At 29.4% G+C, this 21,144-nt stretch overlaps 1 protein-coding gene across 1 annotated transcript in view; it reads right to left on the reverse strand.

Annotated features, from left to right (window-relative positions):
- Positions 1-369: 369 nt before the first annotated feature.
- Positions 370-21,144, reverse strand: part of LOC106468045 (G patch domain and KOW motifs-containing protein-like) — a 35,022-nt gene continuing 14,247 nt past the window's right edge. Inside the window, exons 2-8 of the mRNA XM_013928443.2 lie at positions 20,303-20,465; positions 16,211-16,322; positions 13,001-13,070; positions 12,061-12,146; positions 4,903-5,030; positions 3,599-3,652; positions 370-663 (exon numbers count right to left, since the gene is read on the reverse strand). Of these exons, the coding sequence (XP_013783897.1) occupies positions 645-663; positions 3,599-3,652; positions 4,903-5,030; positions 12,061-12,146; positions 13,001-13,070; positions 16,211-16,322; positions 20,303-20,465 (632 nt within the window). The 3' untranslated portion in view covers positions 370-644. The remainder of the gene's footprint in view (positions 664-3,598; positions 3,653-4,902; positions 5,031-12,060; positions 12,147-13,000; positions 13,071-16,210; positions 16,323-20,302; positions 20,466-21,144) is intronic.

Here is a 21,144-nt window from a genome sequence, read left to right on the forward strand (position 1 = left end):
GTTCCAGAAAAACCTTGTGGAGAAGAAGAAATTTCTAAATTTGAACGTCATTTCAATATTCAAATATATATTGTTTCTTCAGACAATTTCAACCACGAAACCTATAAAGGTCCTTCACTTCCCAAAAATATTCTCCTATTGTATCATGATCATCATTTCAACAGTATTATGTCAATGAAAGGTTTCCTCAGAGTAAGTTATTGTTCAGATTGCGACAAATCATTGTTCAGGGTATTGTCATGTTTGTTACAATAATGAATGTTCAAAAGGTCAATTCATAATTTGTACTGAGTGTAACAGATTTTGTAAATCGGCAGATTGCTAAAACAGACACAAAACAAAGAATGGAAAACAAACAGTATCTTCATGTGAAAAGTTTTACCAAAGTATAAAATTTTATTTCATTATTGACAGAAAAAATGTAAACCAGCATTTCATCGATGTAGTGAAATAAGATTCATAGGTTGTAATTCATATACTGTTTTCTCCAGTATAAAGAAATCAAAGAACCATCGAATAAACACCTGGAACTATGACGCCATCGTCTCTGGTGACATCATCGTCTATATCCTCTCTGGCGGCGTGACTGGCAAGAGCCGGGATAACTACTTTCCAGTATAATTCAGTAGTCTCTAATCCAGTGTTTACAGACTCTCCATATAGCTACAGGGTATAAATATAGTAACTATATATGTTTTACAACCATATATATATAACATGCGGTATGTTAATCACCATGTATCATAATGATCGTATATGTAGTACCACTATCAATGATAACATTGTGGCAATGATATCAGAAGCAATAGCCATCCAATCAGTATGAAGCCAATCCAAAAATTGTCATTGTTTCCCAAGAGAGCATTATACACCAACTATGTATTTAATCATTAAACTAAACTGTTTAAAATAGGACAGTAATGCTATTATATAGATTTATGTCCACGATGAAACTAAAAAAAAACTAATGAAATAAAATTATTAAAAATTGTTTCTTTAAAAAAAGGGAGAATAGGGATCTTCAAAAAATTACAGAAACAATATAGGTAGCTTAAAGTGGAATTACAATCGATAAGAATTTTAAACAAACAAGCTAAAGATTTGAGACATAGTGTTCACATTATTTCCTCAAGCTACAAATCCCAATTTTAACTTCATGTCTGAAATCTGTATTATTTAGAAGATTCAAAATTGGGATTTGTAGCTTGAGAAAATAACGTTAACAACAATTATTTAAAGTTCAAGATACAACTGTGATAACCCACGGAGTAATGTAACTGATTCTATCACAGATTGTACAGTAAGAAACAGATTAAAGAAAAATAATTATTAATTGAGTTCTAAAGTAATTGAATCAGCTTATGTGGACTTTTGACAAGAAAGGAGAATTATTTAGCGTTTTAGGTAAAACTGTGATATCCTATAGTGTGAATAATTTTTGTACATACGTTTGATTTGTTTTGAATATAAATATTTTAAAACAAGTGGATTGTGTGCTGTCTGTTTATTGTTAGAATTTATCACCAAAAAGTCACGGACACCTACTGTAAAGAATTCCAGCCCTTATTGATATATCCAAAAACCTGACATTTGGCAAGCCTGCCAGTATTATATACTGGTAAATAGCGACAGAAGAATGCGTGAACGACAACGGAAATAAGTAGGCCTATATACGCACAACTGTAGTGGTGGGAAAAATAGTGTAGAGATTACAATCACGCTATATAACCATGTCAACAATTTTGATAAATGATTACAAAGAGGTGAGAGTCTTGGGCTAAAAGATAGCGAACTATGAGAGTTTGTTAAGCAACAACAAGTCCTAGAGAGAGAAGAATGTAGGCAGAGAAGAGAGGAAGAAAGACTACAAGAAGAAAATGAAATAGAGAGTGAATAATAATATAAACTGAGAACGAAGAAAAGAAAAGGATAGACTGGAAATAGAAAAAGAAAGAATACGAGCACAAATTGAGAAAGATGAGAAGGAGAGAGAGGAAAGACTGGAAACAGAAACAGAAAATGAAATAGAGAGTGAATAATAATATAAACTGAGAAAGAAGAAAAAGAAAGGATAGACTGGAAATAGAAAAAGAAAGAATACGAGCACAAATTGAGAAAGATGAGAAGGAGAGAGAAGAAAGACTGGAAACAGAGAGAATAAGAGCACATATTGAGATCGCCAAGCTCACCCAACAGAATGTAAAGGACCCAAGAATGACAATGGGGTCAGGGCCAGCTGACCCAAACTGCTCAAATATGATAAACAGACAGATGACACGGATGCTTTCCTGGAGAGATATGAAAGATTTGCCCAAAGTCAGAGATGGGACAAAGGCAACTGGACAGTTTTTCTCAGTCCACTTCTCACAGGAAAAGGCCTACAAATCTATGCAGGCATGACGTCAGAAGATGCCATGGACTATTGTAAATCACAGCAACAATACATTCTATTTGAATTACTTTTAAGGAACTGCTTTGTACTGTTGTGTATGCATATGCATTATTAAACTTACAACTTGGAGGTTTGTCACCAAAGAAGGGTCTTATTCACTATAAGATTTTACACAAACTGACAAAAAAAGAAGATATTTTAAGACTAGCAAAAATGTCGCCCTATGGGTGGCTGTTTGTACTAGTAACTATATTCGTACCTTATAGAAAAAAATGTTGAAAAAGTAACATTTTTTAAAAAGGATTTTTTTCTGAGAAATACTGCACAGCAAAGTGTTCAGATTGTACTCTTTAGTCATGCGCAACTCATTGCATTAAAATGATTCAATGTACAGAGCTCAAAATATTCATACATTTTACTGATATAAACTGTAAAGTTTTTATATATTAAAAGTGGTACTGATTTTTGAAAAATATAAAGTTTTTAAGAACTCCAGTTTCTCAGTGCTACATTTAAAAATTACATCACTAAAGATATAATCAAACTTTCATGTATAGTCCTAGTGAGAGTCCTGTTCTTGTCGTGAGGAGAGAACTTTTATTTAAAATTGTGTTCTCTTATAAAGAAATGGTTGTTGTACATACTACAGTTATTTTTCTAAAGGTCTGAATTTTGAATATCCAAAGTATGAAAGGTTTTATGGATTTTTGTTTGTGGTGCCATTCAGTAGATGGCTCAGGAGTTTTGGTTACATACATATATACTGACATACATGCTAAGACCATTATAGTAAGATAAATGTCGTAAATGAAATAGAGTATACAGTAGTACTCTGTAACATCATATTTATAGATTTTATCTTTCTGCCTGCAAATCAGTTTAAATATCTCACTTCTGGAGCAATTTGAACTTAGACTGAAAATAAAAAGTATTATCATTAAAGCATGCTACATTTCAATTATTATTCTAAAGAACTTTTAAAGTTTTGTTAGCTTTAGCATTATACACAACATAATATTTAAGACAAATTGATAAAAACAGCATTCCATGGCAAAAATAACAGAGCTATTTGTATGAAAACTTGAATTTTAACTTGTTAAAATAGAAATTATAATACAATTTCAAAATGACAAAAAAGTGGAATTACTGGGAAATTTGTTATGCTAAAATTTGTTTTTTAATAACAGTTGATTTACATAAACCTACCACAGTTTCATTTCCTCAACTATCTGAGTCTTTGTTTTTTTGTAGTGGAAGATACTGAAGTGAAAAATTAGTATACAAACAATCAGAAGTAAACTCAAATGTGCACTGAGAAACATTAAAAATGAAAATTCTTGTTTCTATATTCTGAACAATAAAATTACTTCAAACTACATAAGTAATAATACAGATTATCCAATATACTTCAAAATAAACAAAAGGACAGTTACCTTAAATTTCTTCTCCCTGCTCATAAGTATATTCTTAATTTTTATTTTTTCAGGATAATACAGACAAAACCTCTTTCTGTTGTCATATCAAATCATGGCAACATATTTTAGTAAATAAGACACTAATCAGATGCTAGAATGAAGGAAGATATTCAAGACAATTCCTAAATATTTGCAAAACTAAATTCAAAATCAAAAATATTCAATATTAAAATTTCTGTCAACCTAACTTCTATGTAAAATTTTACCATAGCCACAAGCAGTGAAATATACATCAAAGATAGTTTATAAAATTTCAAGACAATTTTAGGTAAAAAATACAGAATCTTGTCAAATTTACTAAATATGAAGCAATAATGTAATCACCATACATCTTTTACCTTTTGTTTAAACATAAAATGTGATTTGGACTTACATGATCATCATTATAATCAACAAATTTTGAAAGGTAGAAGGCTATACCATAACAATCTTGTACTCCTGATCTATACCTTTTGAAATTTATTCTTAGGAATACAATGAAAAAAAGCACACCATATGTCCTTTTATAACTAACACAGAAAAAACAATTTAATCAGCATATATTTCAACTTATGGAAAACCAAGTGCAAACATAAAAAATGGCTGTATTTGCAAAAAATATTTTATTTATGATGGTGGCTACATAGTATCAATGTTGCTAATTCAAAACGAGATATGATTTTCTTAACATAATGAAACAAAATATACTTATGGTGACGGTTTAAAATCTTACATGGTTTATAAAGTACTTAGGACATTGTAAGATAAGTTAGAAGAAACAATTCCAATTACCTGTCATCCATTTCTTAGAAAACATTAAACATAAGGTCAAAAACTAGTTATACTACAAACACAATTTAAATATCGTTTTTCAATAAAAATATTATGCTGATAAATATGTTTAATACCTTGTAAAGAAAGAATTACTTACATCAAAATCTAGGCAATTTTACATGCAATTTAATTTTCATTTACACTGCATAATGGCTATAACACAAACAATTATGAGTAAAGAAAACATTAGGACATATAAACTTTATTCTTAAGTGTTATCACCCATGCTGTGACATATCTCCTGTGTATTCAGAGATGGTGTCATAATGAAGTTCAAGAACTTTTTTCTGGTTTGTGAGCTGAACTCTAGCTAAACACTTTGCCTTTTCTCGTTTAATAACTTTCCCAACCTGCAAGATATAAAATTAAAGCATTTAGTAATAAGTAACTTTTACTGATTAATGATTTCTTTGTTGTTAAGCACAAAGCTACACATTGGGCTATCTGTGCTGTGCCTACCATAGGTATAAAAACTCAATCTTCAGAATTATAAGATATTGTCAGACTTATCATTGACCACTCTGTGGGCCTGATTAATGAAAGTAAAAATCAAACCCAGCACTGTATATCTGGGTACATTTTTATGGTCTTCTAAAACTTTTTATTAATATTTAAGCAAAAAAAAATCAAAACATAAGCATTAAAGAGTGTTTTTGGATATATTTCTGCAAGAATATTTTAAATTTAGGCAGAAGTAATCTTACAAAGAAAAACTGACATGTGAAAGAGATGAATTACTTATGTATTATTGCAATTACCCTTGATTAATTTTTATTTCAAATTATAAGAATAATTTGGATAACAAGACATTTGCTAACTGGCATGTTCTTTTCGTGATATAGCTATGATGCACATAAGTTTAAAACAGAGTTTACTATGTAACTGTAAATGATAATTGTCCTATTTTTCAGGAAGAAACATATCAAACAAAATACCAATCTGGAACTGAAAATGACTTACAGAGAAATTAACAACCATCACTTGTAATTTCTGAAAACCAACAAGAACTATACAAAATAAAAATAACTGCAATATAACATTTCATCAAAAAGATAAACTACCATCACATTCATTCCCAAAATGTAAAGAAATCTGTAAATTCTCAATTGTCATTGTCTTTCATGTTCAGAAGGGAGAAAAACATAATTGTTCAATAAATTGAACATATCTCCTACTTCCATATTTGTTGTTTTTTAACAATGAGTTCAATTTGAAGTGTCTAAGAAGAGAACCACTTCCAGAAATTCTGTCAATTGTTGCAAACTGTCATTCAATAACAATTCTAAAATTCTGATTGTTGAGTGAGTATTGTACAAAATAAATATGCCCAAAATTACTTAAGTATTGTCAAGTTTGTAATTTCATTGTAGATGAAGATAAGAATCTGTTTGTTATTTTAATAATGAAACAAAAATATTTTTGAATGGAAGAACATTTGTTTTTACATGACACTCTTCCAAGCAATAATTCAATTATATTATTCATTATGACATTACATATGTAAGAAACCTTGAATCAGTCTTGCATGACTCAGTGAAGCTTTCCAATATGATACATAGAAACTAACTGTTTTGTGACTAAAGATCACTAATAAATTCTAAATAATGAACTAGACCTTTGATGTACATGTTATGATGCAGGTGTAAGACTGTAAAGATTGTGAGGATATTCCATTATGAAATAAATCAGGAAAATAGGAATTTTTCTTCAAACACAACAATTGCTTGAAATGTCTTAATCACCAAAACTATAATTATTCTAAATTTGCCATTTTAACACCTACTACATAGCCACAAGTATCTATGAGAGTAATTGTACTATAATTTTTGAAATTACAAGTCTTTTGTAATTACAATTACACAAGTCTTTACAAAATTTTGCAGATTATTAGTAAACATTACAATGATTTCATACACAAAATATCCAGTTTTTGAATTATATTTTAAGATTTTTTTATTAAAAATTTGCTCGTGAATTTTTTCTTTCAGAATGTTAACTATCCAATGTACAAAGTAATTTTGATTTTAAGATTAAAAATACTTTTCTTTATCTGAAATTTGTCGAGTTTCATTTGCGTAATCTCTATATCCTTCTAGATAATCATCAAATGTTTTTTAATAAAACTTTATATTTAATCTGTTATTTTATCAATATTAACTCTATATGGTGTTGATCGATTTGACCAACCTTGTAACCATCATAAAAATTAGGAAATAAATCTAAATTATCTTTTTGTTCCAGAATAACTGCAAATTGTAATAGAAAACCACAAATGTTTATTCCAAATAACTTAAATCTTGTAAAAGTATAAAATCTTTATATTTGTTAATTTCTGTTTTATTGACCTTTGAACCGTGTCTGATTAAAAATACCCTGACAAAAGTTGAAAATTACACGTTGCACATGCAATCTTGCTATCAATGTTTACCAATGAAATTAGCATTATAATTTAGATTATAGTTCAAAATTTTATATTATCCAAGTTATAATTCCTTTATTTCAAAAGAAACCTTGAAGATAATTCTCAAACTTCAGTTTGATACACTTCAAAAATTAATAATTTTTGAACTTTGTAACTTGAGAACTACTTGACTATACTAAACCTTTTATATATAGAAAAAATCTTGGTTAATTGCTCTGTTTACACAATTTTCTTTCAAGCTCCTTATGAGACATTGGGAAAAGAGAGAAATAGATTTCCCGGAACTCTTGACAGATGCCACGCCCATCTTCTACACATAGAGTTGCAATTTCTCAGCCAATTATACTTAGTTGAGTTAGATGTTTGTAACCAATAGCAATACCACACATTAAAATACTATCTTGCAAGAGTTAGTTTCAAATTGGCACGAAGAATTCCATAGAGAATTTGTCAAACAGCTCTTAGCATTGTTGCTACATTTATCCTTGCTAGCACTTTAGCACTGTTTCTTACCTACATGTTAGTTAGACAAACAAGTAAATTTTATTTAGGTTTTAGTTTTATATTTTAATTAATTATGTGTTAGTTATGTTTTAAAATGCACATTCGAAAGGTTTAATAATTTTTAAAAATAAAAGCCAAACTGCCTTGGTTTATCAGGCTTAGTATAGTTGGCAAATGTGCCAACATTGTGAAAAAGACTAATGTCACTGTCGAAGACACCCTGAGAATGCCTATTAACATGTGTCGCAATAAGTATTAATACTAATGGACGGGAAAGGAAAATAAACTGTACGTGAAAAAGTAAAACCTGATAATTAAGAATATAACAGAATGAAGATTTTAAAGATAATTTGATAATTCAGTGTATAAAGATAGATGGCTATGTAGTCTTGAAATTTTTTTGCTTATATTACATACATTAGCAAACAAACGTTCCAACACTATTAAGCCTATCATCTCGGGTATCCTTTACTGCACGTTACACAAGGTTTTAGTATCTTCCATTCAAAATTTTATTAAACCACTTTTTATTTATTTAATACCAACTAGAAAAATCTTAGTTAATAATCCATATTTTAATAATATACAAGTTTTAAGTTCATAATTCTACAAGGCACTATTTAAAAAAATCCCAAATTTCCCCATAGTGTGACACATGACCCATCTCTAAACATCTTCTCTTCTCTATTTTATCCACCACCCCTCCAAAAAGTATGATATCAAACATAAATTACTTTCTATAAAATCGTTATTGCTCACACAAACCATAATTTTTATAGTCTTCAATTTTGTTTGGTTACAGAGCTATCAAATAGAAAATCAGACCCCTCCTGGCACACCCACTTGCCACATCTTCTCTTTCAAAATTTGTTGATAGTTCTCTCTTATGTTTAATTATATATTATTCATAACCAATAGAAAGTCTCAAATGACTTATTGTATAACCTTGTATTCTGAACAGAATATTGTCAATTTCAATCATGGTACAAGATTCGTTCCCATGAGAATGTTAACGACTAGCTTGGATGAATTTGTAACAGCTCTTGTCACATAATTAGAAAGCCAGAAAAATGTTGAGAGGTATGGGAATTTGTCTACTTTTTTGCATGTTATTAGTCTATATTCTTTGGACATTACTATAATTACTATAAAAAATCAGGCTTAACTGTTTTTGACAGTTGAAGGCAAGTAAAAAGAAGATTGGGTAAGTACCTTATTTCTTGTTTTTCATATATTATTATAAAAGTAACTAAAACCTAAAAATATGGATCTTTTTAAGTTACTTAAGACTAGATTTGGTAAAATATTTAATAATAATAATATAATTACAATGGTTCATGAGGCATACACACACAAACAGCTCATGGGTAATGTAATTTGATAGCATAATGTGAAGTGCACATTTTCCGAGTGATTTACAACTTATAATGGCATGGATAATAGTTAGACACGATTCAAAGGGCAATAAAACAATAAAATGTAATTATAAATAAATGTGTACTGTTACGAACTTAGAGCTATTTAGGAAAAGTGAATATAGCTTCATGTTACAATTCAAAGTCATTCTAGATAGAAAAAAAGGGTAAGGGTAATCTAGGTTTATTTAGATTCTTTTTCTGGTGGTTACAAGGTCGGTCAAATTGACTGATCCATTTTGAGATAGGGTAGAGAAAATAACAGTTAAACTATAAAGATTTACTGAAAAAAAAAGTTTCAAATGCATTTAGGAGGTTTTAGGGATTACACAAAAAAAAATTGAGATTTTTGAGACGAGGAAAAGTATGTTTAATTTTAACATGAAAATAACTTTGCACATGGACTATTCAAAACAAATACTCAATATATTAATGGACAAATCTTTATTCTATTTTATTCAAAATACTTCACTAAAAATATGATTTTTGTTTATGTGAAAGTCTTGTAATATTAACTGAAAGACTGCCAAATTTTGTGAAGAGATATGCATACTACATTGAGAGATATAAGTATTAAATCTATAAAGACTTTAAACAAGTACAAAAAGGTCAAATTAACCAAGCCAATATTGAGAGAGTTAATAAACTTGATGATGCTGTAGGGGGTTCTTACAATTCAATCTGTATCCATTCCCATTTGTAGAATTCATTCCCCAGCTAGAACGTATAGAAAATTCACTCTTCTTAATCAGTGTGATGCTGCTGCTCATAAGGAGGAAGCTTATGCAATACATAATTATCTTGATGATACCCCACAAGTATAATGAGTTGTTTATGGGACAGTGCAGCACCATACAAGCAGAGAATGTGACAATGTCAATATAACTAAGTTATACTCACTTGAAATGTAAATTTTTTCCCGGATGCCAATAAGTCACTTCAAAATCCACTCATTGTGAATTGCAATTATATGTAACATAAACATAACTTATCAGCATGTATGTATTTGGATCACCTAGAATTTCCACCTTGAAGCAATAACAAATTTACATCTCAATTTTGTTTTTCTTCACTCATGGACATTATCAGAACATACAAATTTTACAACTGTTATAAATATTTTAAAATTTGTTACAAAACCATCATGTCCTATGTCATTAATCTTTGTGTTATGTAAATGGCATGAATGTCAATTTTTCAAAAGAAACTGGAAAAAAATCCTTATTCAGGTAGTCTTTCTAGCTTTTAGTAAAGAATTTTTTGCTTAAGTTTTACATAAACAGTAAGTGTCAGTTTGTTAATCTTGCTCCTAAGAAAATCATGTATGATAGGAGAACTGATCAAAAGGTTTATGATTAGTTAATGAAAAACTACTCTCTAGGTTTGTCTTTAAGTACATCTATACAAAAATAGAAACTTTATTCAGGGGCAGATATTACTATATTTCTCTAAAATTTCAAAATAATGGTGAAAAGTAGTTTTATTTCATATTGGATTTTATTTTCACCTGAAAGTATAAATACTATAATAACTAATATTGAAGTGAAGTTCCATACTCTCAGTCTTTTCACATAAGTCATATTTCACTGATCTACTAACATTGAAATAATGCTCTATGTCCTCAATGTTTTCATGGGAGAATTCATATTTCACTGGCCTTTAAGACTGAAATAATGCTCTATGTCCTCAATGTTTTCATGGGAGAAGTCATATTTCACTGGCCTTTAAGACTGAAATAGGGTGCTATATCCTCAGCGTTGTGATGTAAAAATTCATATTTCACTCATTTACTAAAACTAAAGTAAGGTTCTATATCCTCCAATGTTGTCTTGGGAGAAGTCATACTTCACTGACGTATTTACACTGAAATAAGGTTCTATATTCAGAGTGTTGTCATGGGAAAATTGATCCACTTACACTGAAACATAACTCTGTATGCTCAGTGTTCTCACGTGAGGAGACATATTTCACTGATATACTAACACTGAAGTAAGGTTCTATATTATCAGTGTTGTGATGGGAGAAGTTATGTTTCACTGATCAGCTAATATTGATGCAAGATTCTATATTCAGTGTTGTCATCTCTAAAGTCATATTCCATTGATACTAACACTGAAGTAATTTTTCTATTATCCTCAGTGTTATCACAGGAGAAGTTATAATTGACTGACCTACTAATGATGAAATAAGGTTCTGTGCTTTCAGTGTTGTTATGGAAGAATCTATATATCACCGACCTACTAACACTGAAACAAGTCTCAGTATCCTCTGTGTTGTCATGGGAAAAGTAATATTTCACCGATCTACTAACATTGAAGTAAGGTTCTATATCTTTAGTGTTGTCATAGGAGAAGTCATATTTCATTGATCTACTAATGTTGAAATAAGTTTCTCTATTTCCATGGGAGAATTTATATTTCACTGATCTACTAATACTAAAATAAGGTTCTGTATTTTTACCATTTTCATGTGAAAAGTCCTATTTCATCAAGTTTAACATTTTTTATTTTCTAACAAATATGAGACAAAAATAGTAATACTTGTCCAAAAAATTTTAATTTTAAACAATCACTAGCTAATAACCAGAGGAAATTGTATGTATTTGTTCTACTTATTATAAAAGATGTTTTACTGAACTATGTGAAGCACAAATAATGGTTTTGTGGTATTGGTCATAGCTTCACTTAGCAATTCACCTTCAACAATAATGTTACCACAAAAACTTGATTATTGGACAATTATCTAAGGAAATGTAGACACACTGAATAATGAACATTTTCACCTACAACATGTTACTGATGGTTCTGTACAAAGTTAGCTTCACCTCTTATTAAACAGGCAATCAAATAAACCTGCTCTATGTAAATCTGTGACAGCAATGTTTATGATGCATAGCTGCTATCCACTGTGGGAAATTATTACACTACTTTAGACCAGGGCCTTATGAAAGGGCTTCAGCCATCAAACCTGCTTCACCTAATATATGGCCATTTTATTCAAGAATCTTCTACAAACAAGTAATACAAATTTGTATCCTACCTTTCCTTTATATTTTCCACTTAGAACTAACACATGAGCAGACTCTGATCGAGGAATCACTGTTTCTAACATTGAAGGATGTATATCTATAACAACAGAAGAACTAATGATATTATAATTGCTGATACAAGTTTATCAAGCACGTTATAATCAACAGCTGAATTCAATTCCTCTTCAAAGTTTCCTTCACATCATTACTTGAAGTATACAACTCTAATACCATTCTCTTCCAAAATTAGATATAATGCTCAAAAACCACTCCTTACTATATACAGTCTATTCCAACATTTATCCTACTTTGAGTCTTTAACATTGCACTTAAATATAGTCATTTATCATTTACTAATATGTCCACTTCCATCCCCATCTTGTTTGGTTCCTTTTTCCTAGTTCAGTAGCCAGCCTCACATAGCTTTTTTATTTAGCAATAATTTTTTCCCCTTATACTTGTATCCTCAGTGTTGTCATGGAAGTCATATGTAATAAAGTATTTCCATATTTTTTGTTCTTTGATCAGTATGAGACATAAATAGTGTTACTTGTTTAAAAATATGAATTTCAAATAATACCTAGCTAATAACCCTAGAAAATTATATGTTCTGTTTCATCATAGGTTTGGTCTTGCTGTTTGTAACACAGTTATTCTTTCTGATGTTAATGTTTACATTATATACCACCGTCATTTTTGTTTGTAGCACCATTAACATCCATATTGCATGGTAAAATTCTAATGACTAAATGTTAAAAACCATGAACGGATGTATACAAAGAGCTTAGATATAAAATGCAGTATACCACATTCCTGACAAAACTGATCTACCAGTACCATTTTATTGATTGTGTTCACTGTTAAATTTAATCAAAATCCTAAAAGTTATATTCTACATTTTTTGAAGGACAAGTAAATGTTTCTGCTTTTCATGCCAAACTAAACACCTACCTTCTAAAAGCTTCCCATCATCTGTTCTGCATAAACAAGATGTTGATGAAAAAACATCTTCAATTACAACCTATAGATAATACAACCAGATATTCAGAATAGAAAGAGCCAACACAGTAAGAGCATTTTTACAATTAAAAATATCACATTCTTTTTTTATCCTTACTTACTTACTAGATAATAAACTGAATTGTTTTGTAAAATGTGAAAGTAACAAAAAAATTTCCATTCAACCCTTTGACAAAGGCCTACTTACTCTGTAAGTAGATTACTTAACTCATGAAATTTCATTACAAAAATGATACTAGTGGATGAAATTGTTTGAAACGTGGTATGAACTTTCCTAGAAGTATGTAGTTTCAAAAAAATAAATATTTAATTTAGTTTTTTGTACTATTTCTACTAAAAATTCGTTATTTAATGTAGTTATTTGCACTAGGACTCTGAATAGTTCATCTGCAAGGTGATTTTCATGTTACGTATAAAAATACTATCTTTTGTTCTACAGTTTCAAATTTCATTTGCATAATCTCTAGAACCTTCTAAATGAATATCAAAAGTTTTTTAAGTTAAATATTTGTATTTCATTTTCAATTTTCTCTACCATATCACTAATTCTACCTATTATCATCAATGTACAGTGTAATGAAATACTTCAAATTAAGAAACATAAATATGTTCATACCCTCTAACTTCATTGAATAATCTTAAAATATTTCATGTCTTAACCTATTCAGTTATAGTTTATTTTTAACGTTTTGTTTACCTTTCCTATACTTTACCATTGATTATTTATGTGGCACATGTCAATGGGTACCCATGAGCGACAGAATGGTATGAATGGCAGATACCTTATTCTCCAGCAAAATATTTTTATACACTCTTAGTAATGTAAGCCTTGCTAAACAAGAAGAAGCTTTGGTTATTTTATAAAAATTATTAAATCTTTCAAATATGAATTTTAAAACACAAATAATGACAACTTGGCATCAATTTCAAAATAACCATTGTAGGATTACAGTGTAAAATGAGCTCTTTCTAATGACTATAAACATGTGTCTGAAGTATCTACATGCAAGTTGTAAAGTTCAAAAGTAAGTATAGAAGGTGGAGGTAGAACCCATCAGGGGTTGACAAAATATAGTACTTGTTTCTACTGCATTTAGCCAAAGAACTTTGAAACATACGTGTCAATAGAGCAAGTAAATGTACTTGTTGTCTTGACATACATCTACAGGACTGGAGTTTTGTGATTCAAGTTATACATTGCCAAAGTGTGAAACTGTTTATAGCTCATGCCTCATGTGACAACAAAACTGAAGTATTTATTATAGGTTTTGATGTTGTTTTTTTTGCAATAAAGGAATAAAAACTAAAATAATATAAAACTTTGAACTATAATGTATATGACAATAATAATGTCATTAAAATACATTGATAGTGAAGTGGTTTGATTAAATTTTAAATGTAACTCAATAACATGCACAAAAAGTTTTAAAAGTGCGTCATCGTAAAAGAGTTAAGGAAGATTTTAAAATTTTAAATACATTACACAGTACTTGATTCTGTGTCACAATGCAATATTTATAAATTTTCAAAATGATTTTTAAATGATCAAAGCAGTATATATATAGTAGTAATGATATATATAACTATTTTGCAAACAAATTAATTGAAACACTTTATAGATTTGTTCTACAAAAATAAACATCTACATAAAAAAGTCACCGTATTTATTGGTGACAAGTCTCATTCAGATCCCTTAAAAAAGTTAATCAAAAGACACAAAGGTAAATATTTTAAAATATTCGAAAAAAATATTATGTCATGCATTTAAATAATTGTAAAAAGTTTTCAAAAACGACTAAATTTATGTTGACATTTGTTCCACATTTTTAATTTCTTATTACGAGTCTTTGTTAAACATTTAACATACCTGAAGTATAAATCATTAAACAATTTTTAAAATAGTTACAAAAAAAATTTAAACACAAGTGTCTGATGTGCTGAAGTGTATTAGATAGCCAACTTATTGTCACGTTAATAAAATGCATAAAATAATTTTTAACACTGGTCTAAAATGCAGAAAGGTTTGAAAACTAAAACTCTAAAAACCTACAGAACAAAAAGCTTGTGAAAATTAACTACAAAACATAGTCTCATATGGCCATGTTAATTCTCCCCTCCTCTTTCCGTTGATAACATATCCTCTGGAGGTGAAAGCTTAACTGTGAAATATGGATGATACAAATTTTCAAAAAGATAGTTTGAAAAGAAGATTTTAAGTTTGATAGCAAAATCTTAAAACTATCTGAATAAGAAAGCATACAAATTTAAGTAATATGTGAAACCAGTTTTCCTTTATAAATGCAATGAACCTGCCTTTATTTTCCTGTGAATGTCCCTTATTGAAAATAAATGTTCTTTGAAAAAAAAATTGTTTAGTATTTTTTTTAGTATGGAAATCTTTCCTGGTATAACATGATGATATAGTACCATTTAATTCCTGGCATAGTTCAATACACCAAAAAATTAAATTTTATTATTTACAACCAAGGTTTTCCTTCTATGATTGAAAAACAGAAGGTTGAGCATATTATGTTAAAACAATTTTGAATATGCCAATCAGCAAGTAATGTGACAAACACAGCTGATATAAAGTTGCAGTGCAACCCCATGCATCATAACTACATTTTGACTTGTTTGGTGTTTTGTAGGTAACTTGATGCTACTAAAAATTGGCCAGTTTTGGGAAAGGTATGTAATAGCTCTTTCTAATGCAAAATATTTATACATTGAGATCATAAAGATGTGTTACACCATCTTATATCACAAGCAGCCAGAGAATGACACAGTTATTAACACCATCCTACATAAAGAACTCCTGGTCATGTCACTGGATGCAAAACTTCTGGATCTCTGAGATCAGACTGTTGAAACCACCATTCCCATACACTATGTATTATGGCAAGCATGCAAACAGTAGTGATGTGCTTTAGACCTGACAGCCTTACAACAGAGCCACTTTTTGCAACAGAAATCACACTCCAAGGCTATTGTCAAGATGCACAGTCATCAGAAAAAGAATGACCATATATAGCAAAATGAAGTGTAACAATATGGCAAAACATCAAAATTGTTTTAATATAATTTCTCAACCACTGGCTACACAGAAAGAGTAAAAAATAATTTTAGAAATAATAATCTTACCTTAGTATTGTAATACTTTCCATTCCTGTATGTTTCATCAATGAACCTCACTCTTATTAAAGGTACTAACCAACTGTAACTACCATTGTTTAGCATGTCATTATGTCTCTCCCTGTGAGAAACAAACACAGAAAATCTTAAAATAAGTATTCAATAAAACATACACCACACTTTTATTAGCTTTAACATAAATAACTAGAAACTGCAATGTCTTCTGAGCAATAAAAGCAGATATACTTAAAACACTATTTAATCAATTCACTATCAGATAATCTTAACTACTCGTCAGTAACCCTGCAAAAGATATAAAATTATTAAAATTCATGAAAGTAAAAATAAGGGTTTCTAGCTATTACCTCTAACTATACTGTATTATGTTAAGGTAAAGAATTACTAAATCTCTCAAGACTAGATTTTATATAACAAACTGCTTGGGTAGAGTATTCAATCATATATTGGTTGTGAAACATTTATTATTTCACTTTAATCTTACTTGCTCTCCCCTTAGTTAGTTTTCTGTATATAGGCTTGGTCAATCTGACCAACCTTGTAACCATTACTTAATTGTGAAACTATACATACTATAACTCGGAATATACCAAGCCTGTATTGGAGAATTAATATTTACTATAAATTCGATGATTCCAAATTTACTTAATATATTTTCACAAAATTTGGCAAGCCTTTAGTTAACAATTACAAGTCTGTTGTATACAAAAAATTAGATTTTTTAATAAAGTACTCCTTCTACAGATTTTTCTGGAAATTTCAGATGCCTTTACTGAGTCAGTCTGAGTGAAAGGTGATTTTCATGCTAAGATTAAAAATATTTCTTGTAATCCCACTGTTTTCATTTGAATAACCTCTAGAATTTTGTAAGTCAGTATGAAAAGCTTGTTTTTCAGTAGAACTTTATACTTTATCACTTATTTCTTCTACCCTAACACTAAATTTAGTGAAGTCTTCCATGTACAGTGAAATGAAATGTTGAAAAATATGAAATAAAATCAAAAATACTTTTTCTGAAATGACTGAATTGTAACAGCTAATTAAAATTATTTGTCTTAACAGCCTTAGCTTCCAGCATTTTCATGACTGCTTTCATTTAATTTTATGGGTTTCTTGTACTATGAGTGATATATAGTTTTAAAATATACATTTTAGAACACAAAAATATATTAGTCACTAGAATAGAATGTCTTAAAACAACAATAAGTTGTATAGCTTTCTGACTAAGCTAAAGATGGGTTAAAAAATTCCATTACTGCTCAGAGCAATTTCTTTAGTCAACACACATCAATCTTTCTTTGTGAACTGTCAGCTTTGACAGCCAAAACTATGAATACAAGAAGTTTTTCATTTTTGTAGAATATATTAGGCATTACACAATACAAGGATATACACAAAATCTTCTGACTTATGTAGTTCATAATACACTGTTTCTATTGGTTATAAACATGTCTAACTTAAAAGTAGGAGTGATGAAATAAATGGCTTCAAAAGCATTGACATGGAATGGGCTACTCTTGTGAAATTTCACAGTATCTTAATAACTCAAAAATGTAGGAGGTTCCAATTTTATGTTCTGGCCTGTCATTTTCTACAGTTTGTGTCTCTAATTGGTTGGACACTAAAACCCATGTAAATGAAACAAGAAAGTTTAAGTGAGCAAAAAAAAACAACAGAGAATGAGCCATGTAATGCGACACAGAGAAGTGAAGATTGGGAAATTATTTAAATATTTCCTTTTGAAATTAACAAATTAAAACATACATAATATAAAAATTTGAATTATAAACTATGTTTTTATGCCTAGTTTACTGATATACATTGATAAGAAAGTTTTTTGAATTCTGAATGTAACTGTGAACAGGTTGTGACATGCATACTTTGACCCACCTGTATGCATGGAATTAAAGGTTTCGTCATACATTTCTTTCCACACACACTTAACCTAGTGTTTTGTATTGTGCTTGTTTTTGACTTTGTTTGTAATAAAGATTTTGATTTGTGCATTTGTGTACCATTTCTTTCTACCTCATGAACTTGGTCAGATTTTGGAGAAAACACAACACAATCTCTTACTCAATATTCACTAAATCTCCAGTTAGCAGGCTCTAACTGAGCACTCTGATGGAAAGTTGTGTACTAGAAAATACAAAAACAGCAACTGATAGTGATTTTATGACATCATAGCTATCAAACACTATCAAATACAGATTCATTACTTATTTCATTTAACATAATCAAGCCAATAATTTTTAAAATTCAAGTTTTTCAGCTGATAAACTACCACAAATAAGCCCTGTAATTTCTATTGGAGACATTTTTTTTTGTTACTTTTAATCTCCTTAAAGAGTGTTTTTTTAAGTATACAATTAAAAAAAAGTTTTTAAATACAAGGAAAAGCACACTTTTCAATCTACACCAAGGTAATATTTTTAACTTTACACTTACAACTAAATGAGTTTTTTTTACTATTTTCTATAAAGCTTAGCTGTTACTTGGAGGTGCCATTAGTGAAAATATCATTCCTCTGTTGTGTTAAAAAAAATTAACAAAGAACTATCTTATACAGAAAAAGAAACCTATTTTATTGAAGATCATTTGATGACCATACAATTTATCTCGTCAAAAGTCACAAATAACTTGCACACAAATATAAACAAAAGCCCACTGAATGTTTGCTATATTCTAGTGTTAAAAATTCAAGATTATTTTGATTTTTTATATGAAATGAATGTATAAAAATAGAATGAAAATTGTACAAAACTACTCCACATAAACAACAAAAGACAGATATAGAGAAGCCAGACACAAATTTTTAGTTGTGTGGAAATGTTTTACGCTTTAAAATCCTAGATCACTGGTTTGTCCAAGATAAATAAACAAAACTAATGTGTAAATGCCATAATAGAAAGTAATATCACAAAAACACAATTTACGACATTGTAATTTACATTTTCACTACTCTGATTATCTTTCTTTTTCTTTTTTGTCATTTGTTTTTCTCTCATTTGTTAATTATGTTTTAATAATTTTGAATGCTTGCAAATGTTTCTTGGTTTGTCATGTACAAATTAATACATTATATTTTTATAAATACAGAACTGCCATACAATAAATCTTTTTCTTTCTTCATTATTTTAGGTGTAGATGATTTTTATCTTATGTACTGATAACTTTACCTTTTCATGGAAGATTAAAAAACTTTAATTAAACACAGAAAGTTCAGCACATCATATTAAATGATCTTGAATATGCAAATCAGTGAGCCATGTAACATCCATAACTGATATAAGGTCATGATGGAAATGACTCATATCAGAACTATATTTTGATATTATTTAACATTTCATAGGTACCCGTGATGCCCCTAACATTGAACATTTTGGAGAAGAGTATGTAACAAGCATTTCCAAGACAAAATATTCATATACTTAGGCCATAAAAATGTGTTCAGATCAGTTATTTAGAATTTAAGAGAGAGGATAACTTTTGTATTTAATGGATTTGGAAAACAAAAGGATATGGATTAACTTAGGGACCAAGGCCATATAGAAAGAGACCTGCTACAAGTTGTAACCTAGCCATGGTAAGCAAAGTTCAACATTTGTAACAGGTGAGAATCCATGAATACAAATGAATACATAATCAAGAAGGATCTCCATATGAAAATGTGACACAAGTTGTGTACCTAAGTTGCTTCCATGACATACCTGTTAAACTTTGGAATACCTCAAGCAGTTAGAAAATGAACTGGGTATTTATGCTATTCAAGATGAAGACATAACAATCAAGTTGCTGAATTCAGCACCTATGAATTTCTCTTCAAATGGACTGTTGCAATGGGAACTGAGAAACCACTGTCCTCATACATTAGATGGATTATTAAAAGAATTGAAGAAGCAGTGTGCTTTGGACATAACAGCCTTAAAACAAAGACTTTTGCAATTAAAACTGTGCTGCAGGGCTATTGTCAAGAAGTACAGTCATCAGGTAGAGCATGACCAGATATGGTGACATAGAGATGAAGGATATGGTAATGATACAAAATTGTTTTAATATAATGCATCCAAGTTCTGTACTTACAAAGAATCATGATGCCTCTTCTTCTTTTTGCAAGCTGAATGATCTTCATTTTTATGTGAACATGGTGAATGACTACGATTATGTTCAGAGACATAATTTTTTTCCTCCTTTTCATTTGAGTTTTTGTTTGTTTTGTTGGAGTATTTTTCATATTTTTCTTTATCTGAAACAAACAAGAAAAAAATATTAATAACTTCAAGTTCAAACTGAATCATTGTATTTCACTAACAAACCTGACATTTCAAAAGCTGCTGTGAGCATTAAAGTCTACTTGATCATTTACTTTACAGTAATTGAATACTGTTCATATATTCAACAAATTTAGTGGAGTAGAACCAAAAGATCAAGCCTATGTACAATATTCATTAAAACAAAGCCTATGTGAATCACTACATTCAATATTTTATGGGTTAACAACAAACCAACAAAAAAATTAATTTTAGATACCCCATCCTTTTATGCTGTGATATACTTACATTTCAATTATAGAATTTTCCATGTCACCAGTATTCAATGGAGCCTCAAATGAAAGGTGAGGACAACATATGTCCTGTACACGTCTACAAGTTCTATATTTGTATACAGTACTCAAAATAATGAAAATGCAAAGGTGATACACAAATGAGTAATTGCAAATAAATGGACAATTTATGATTAGTACAATACATTATTGCAGAAAATACAAAAATGAGTAAGTTGTACAATACATTAATATTTTATATTTGCTTTAAAACAGCAGTACGCCATATTTTTATGCTTCCATAAGTATATCAAAGTATGATTACGAAATATTTTTCCAAATGTCTCATATTACTTCCAATAATTCAGCAAAGTTTTTTTTT

The sequence above is a fragment of the Limulus polyphemus genome, unplaced genomic scaffold (assembly GCF_000517525.1).
Source record: "Limulus polyphemus unplaced genomic scaffold, Limulus_polyphemus-2.1.2 Scaffold2848, whole genome shotgun sequence".
NCBI lineage: Eukaryota > Metazoa > Arthropoda > Merostomata > Xiphosura > Limulidae > Limulus > Limulus polyphemus.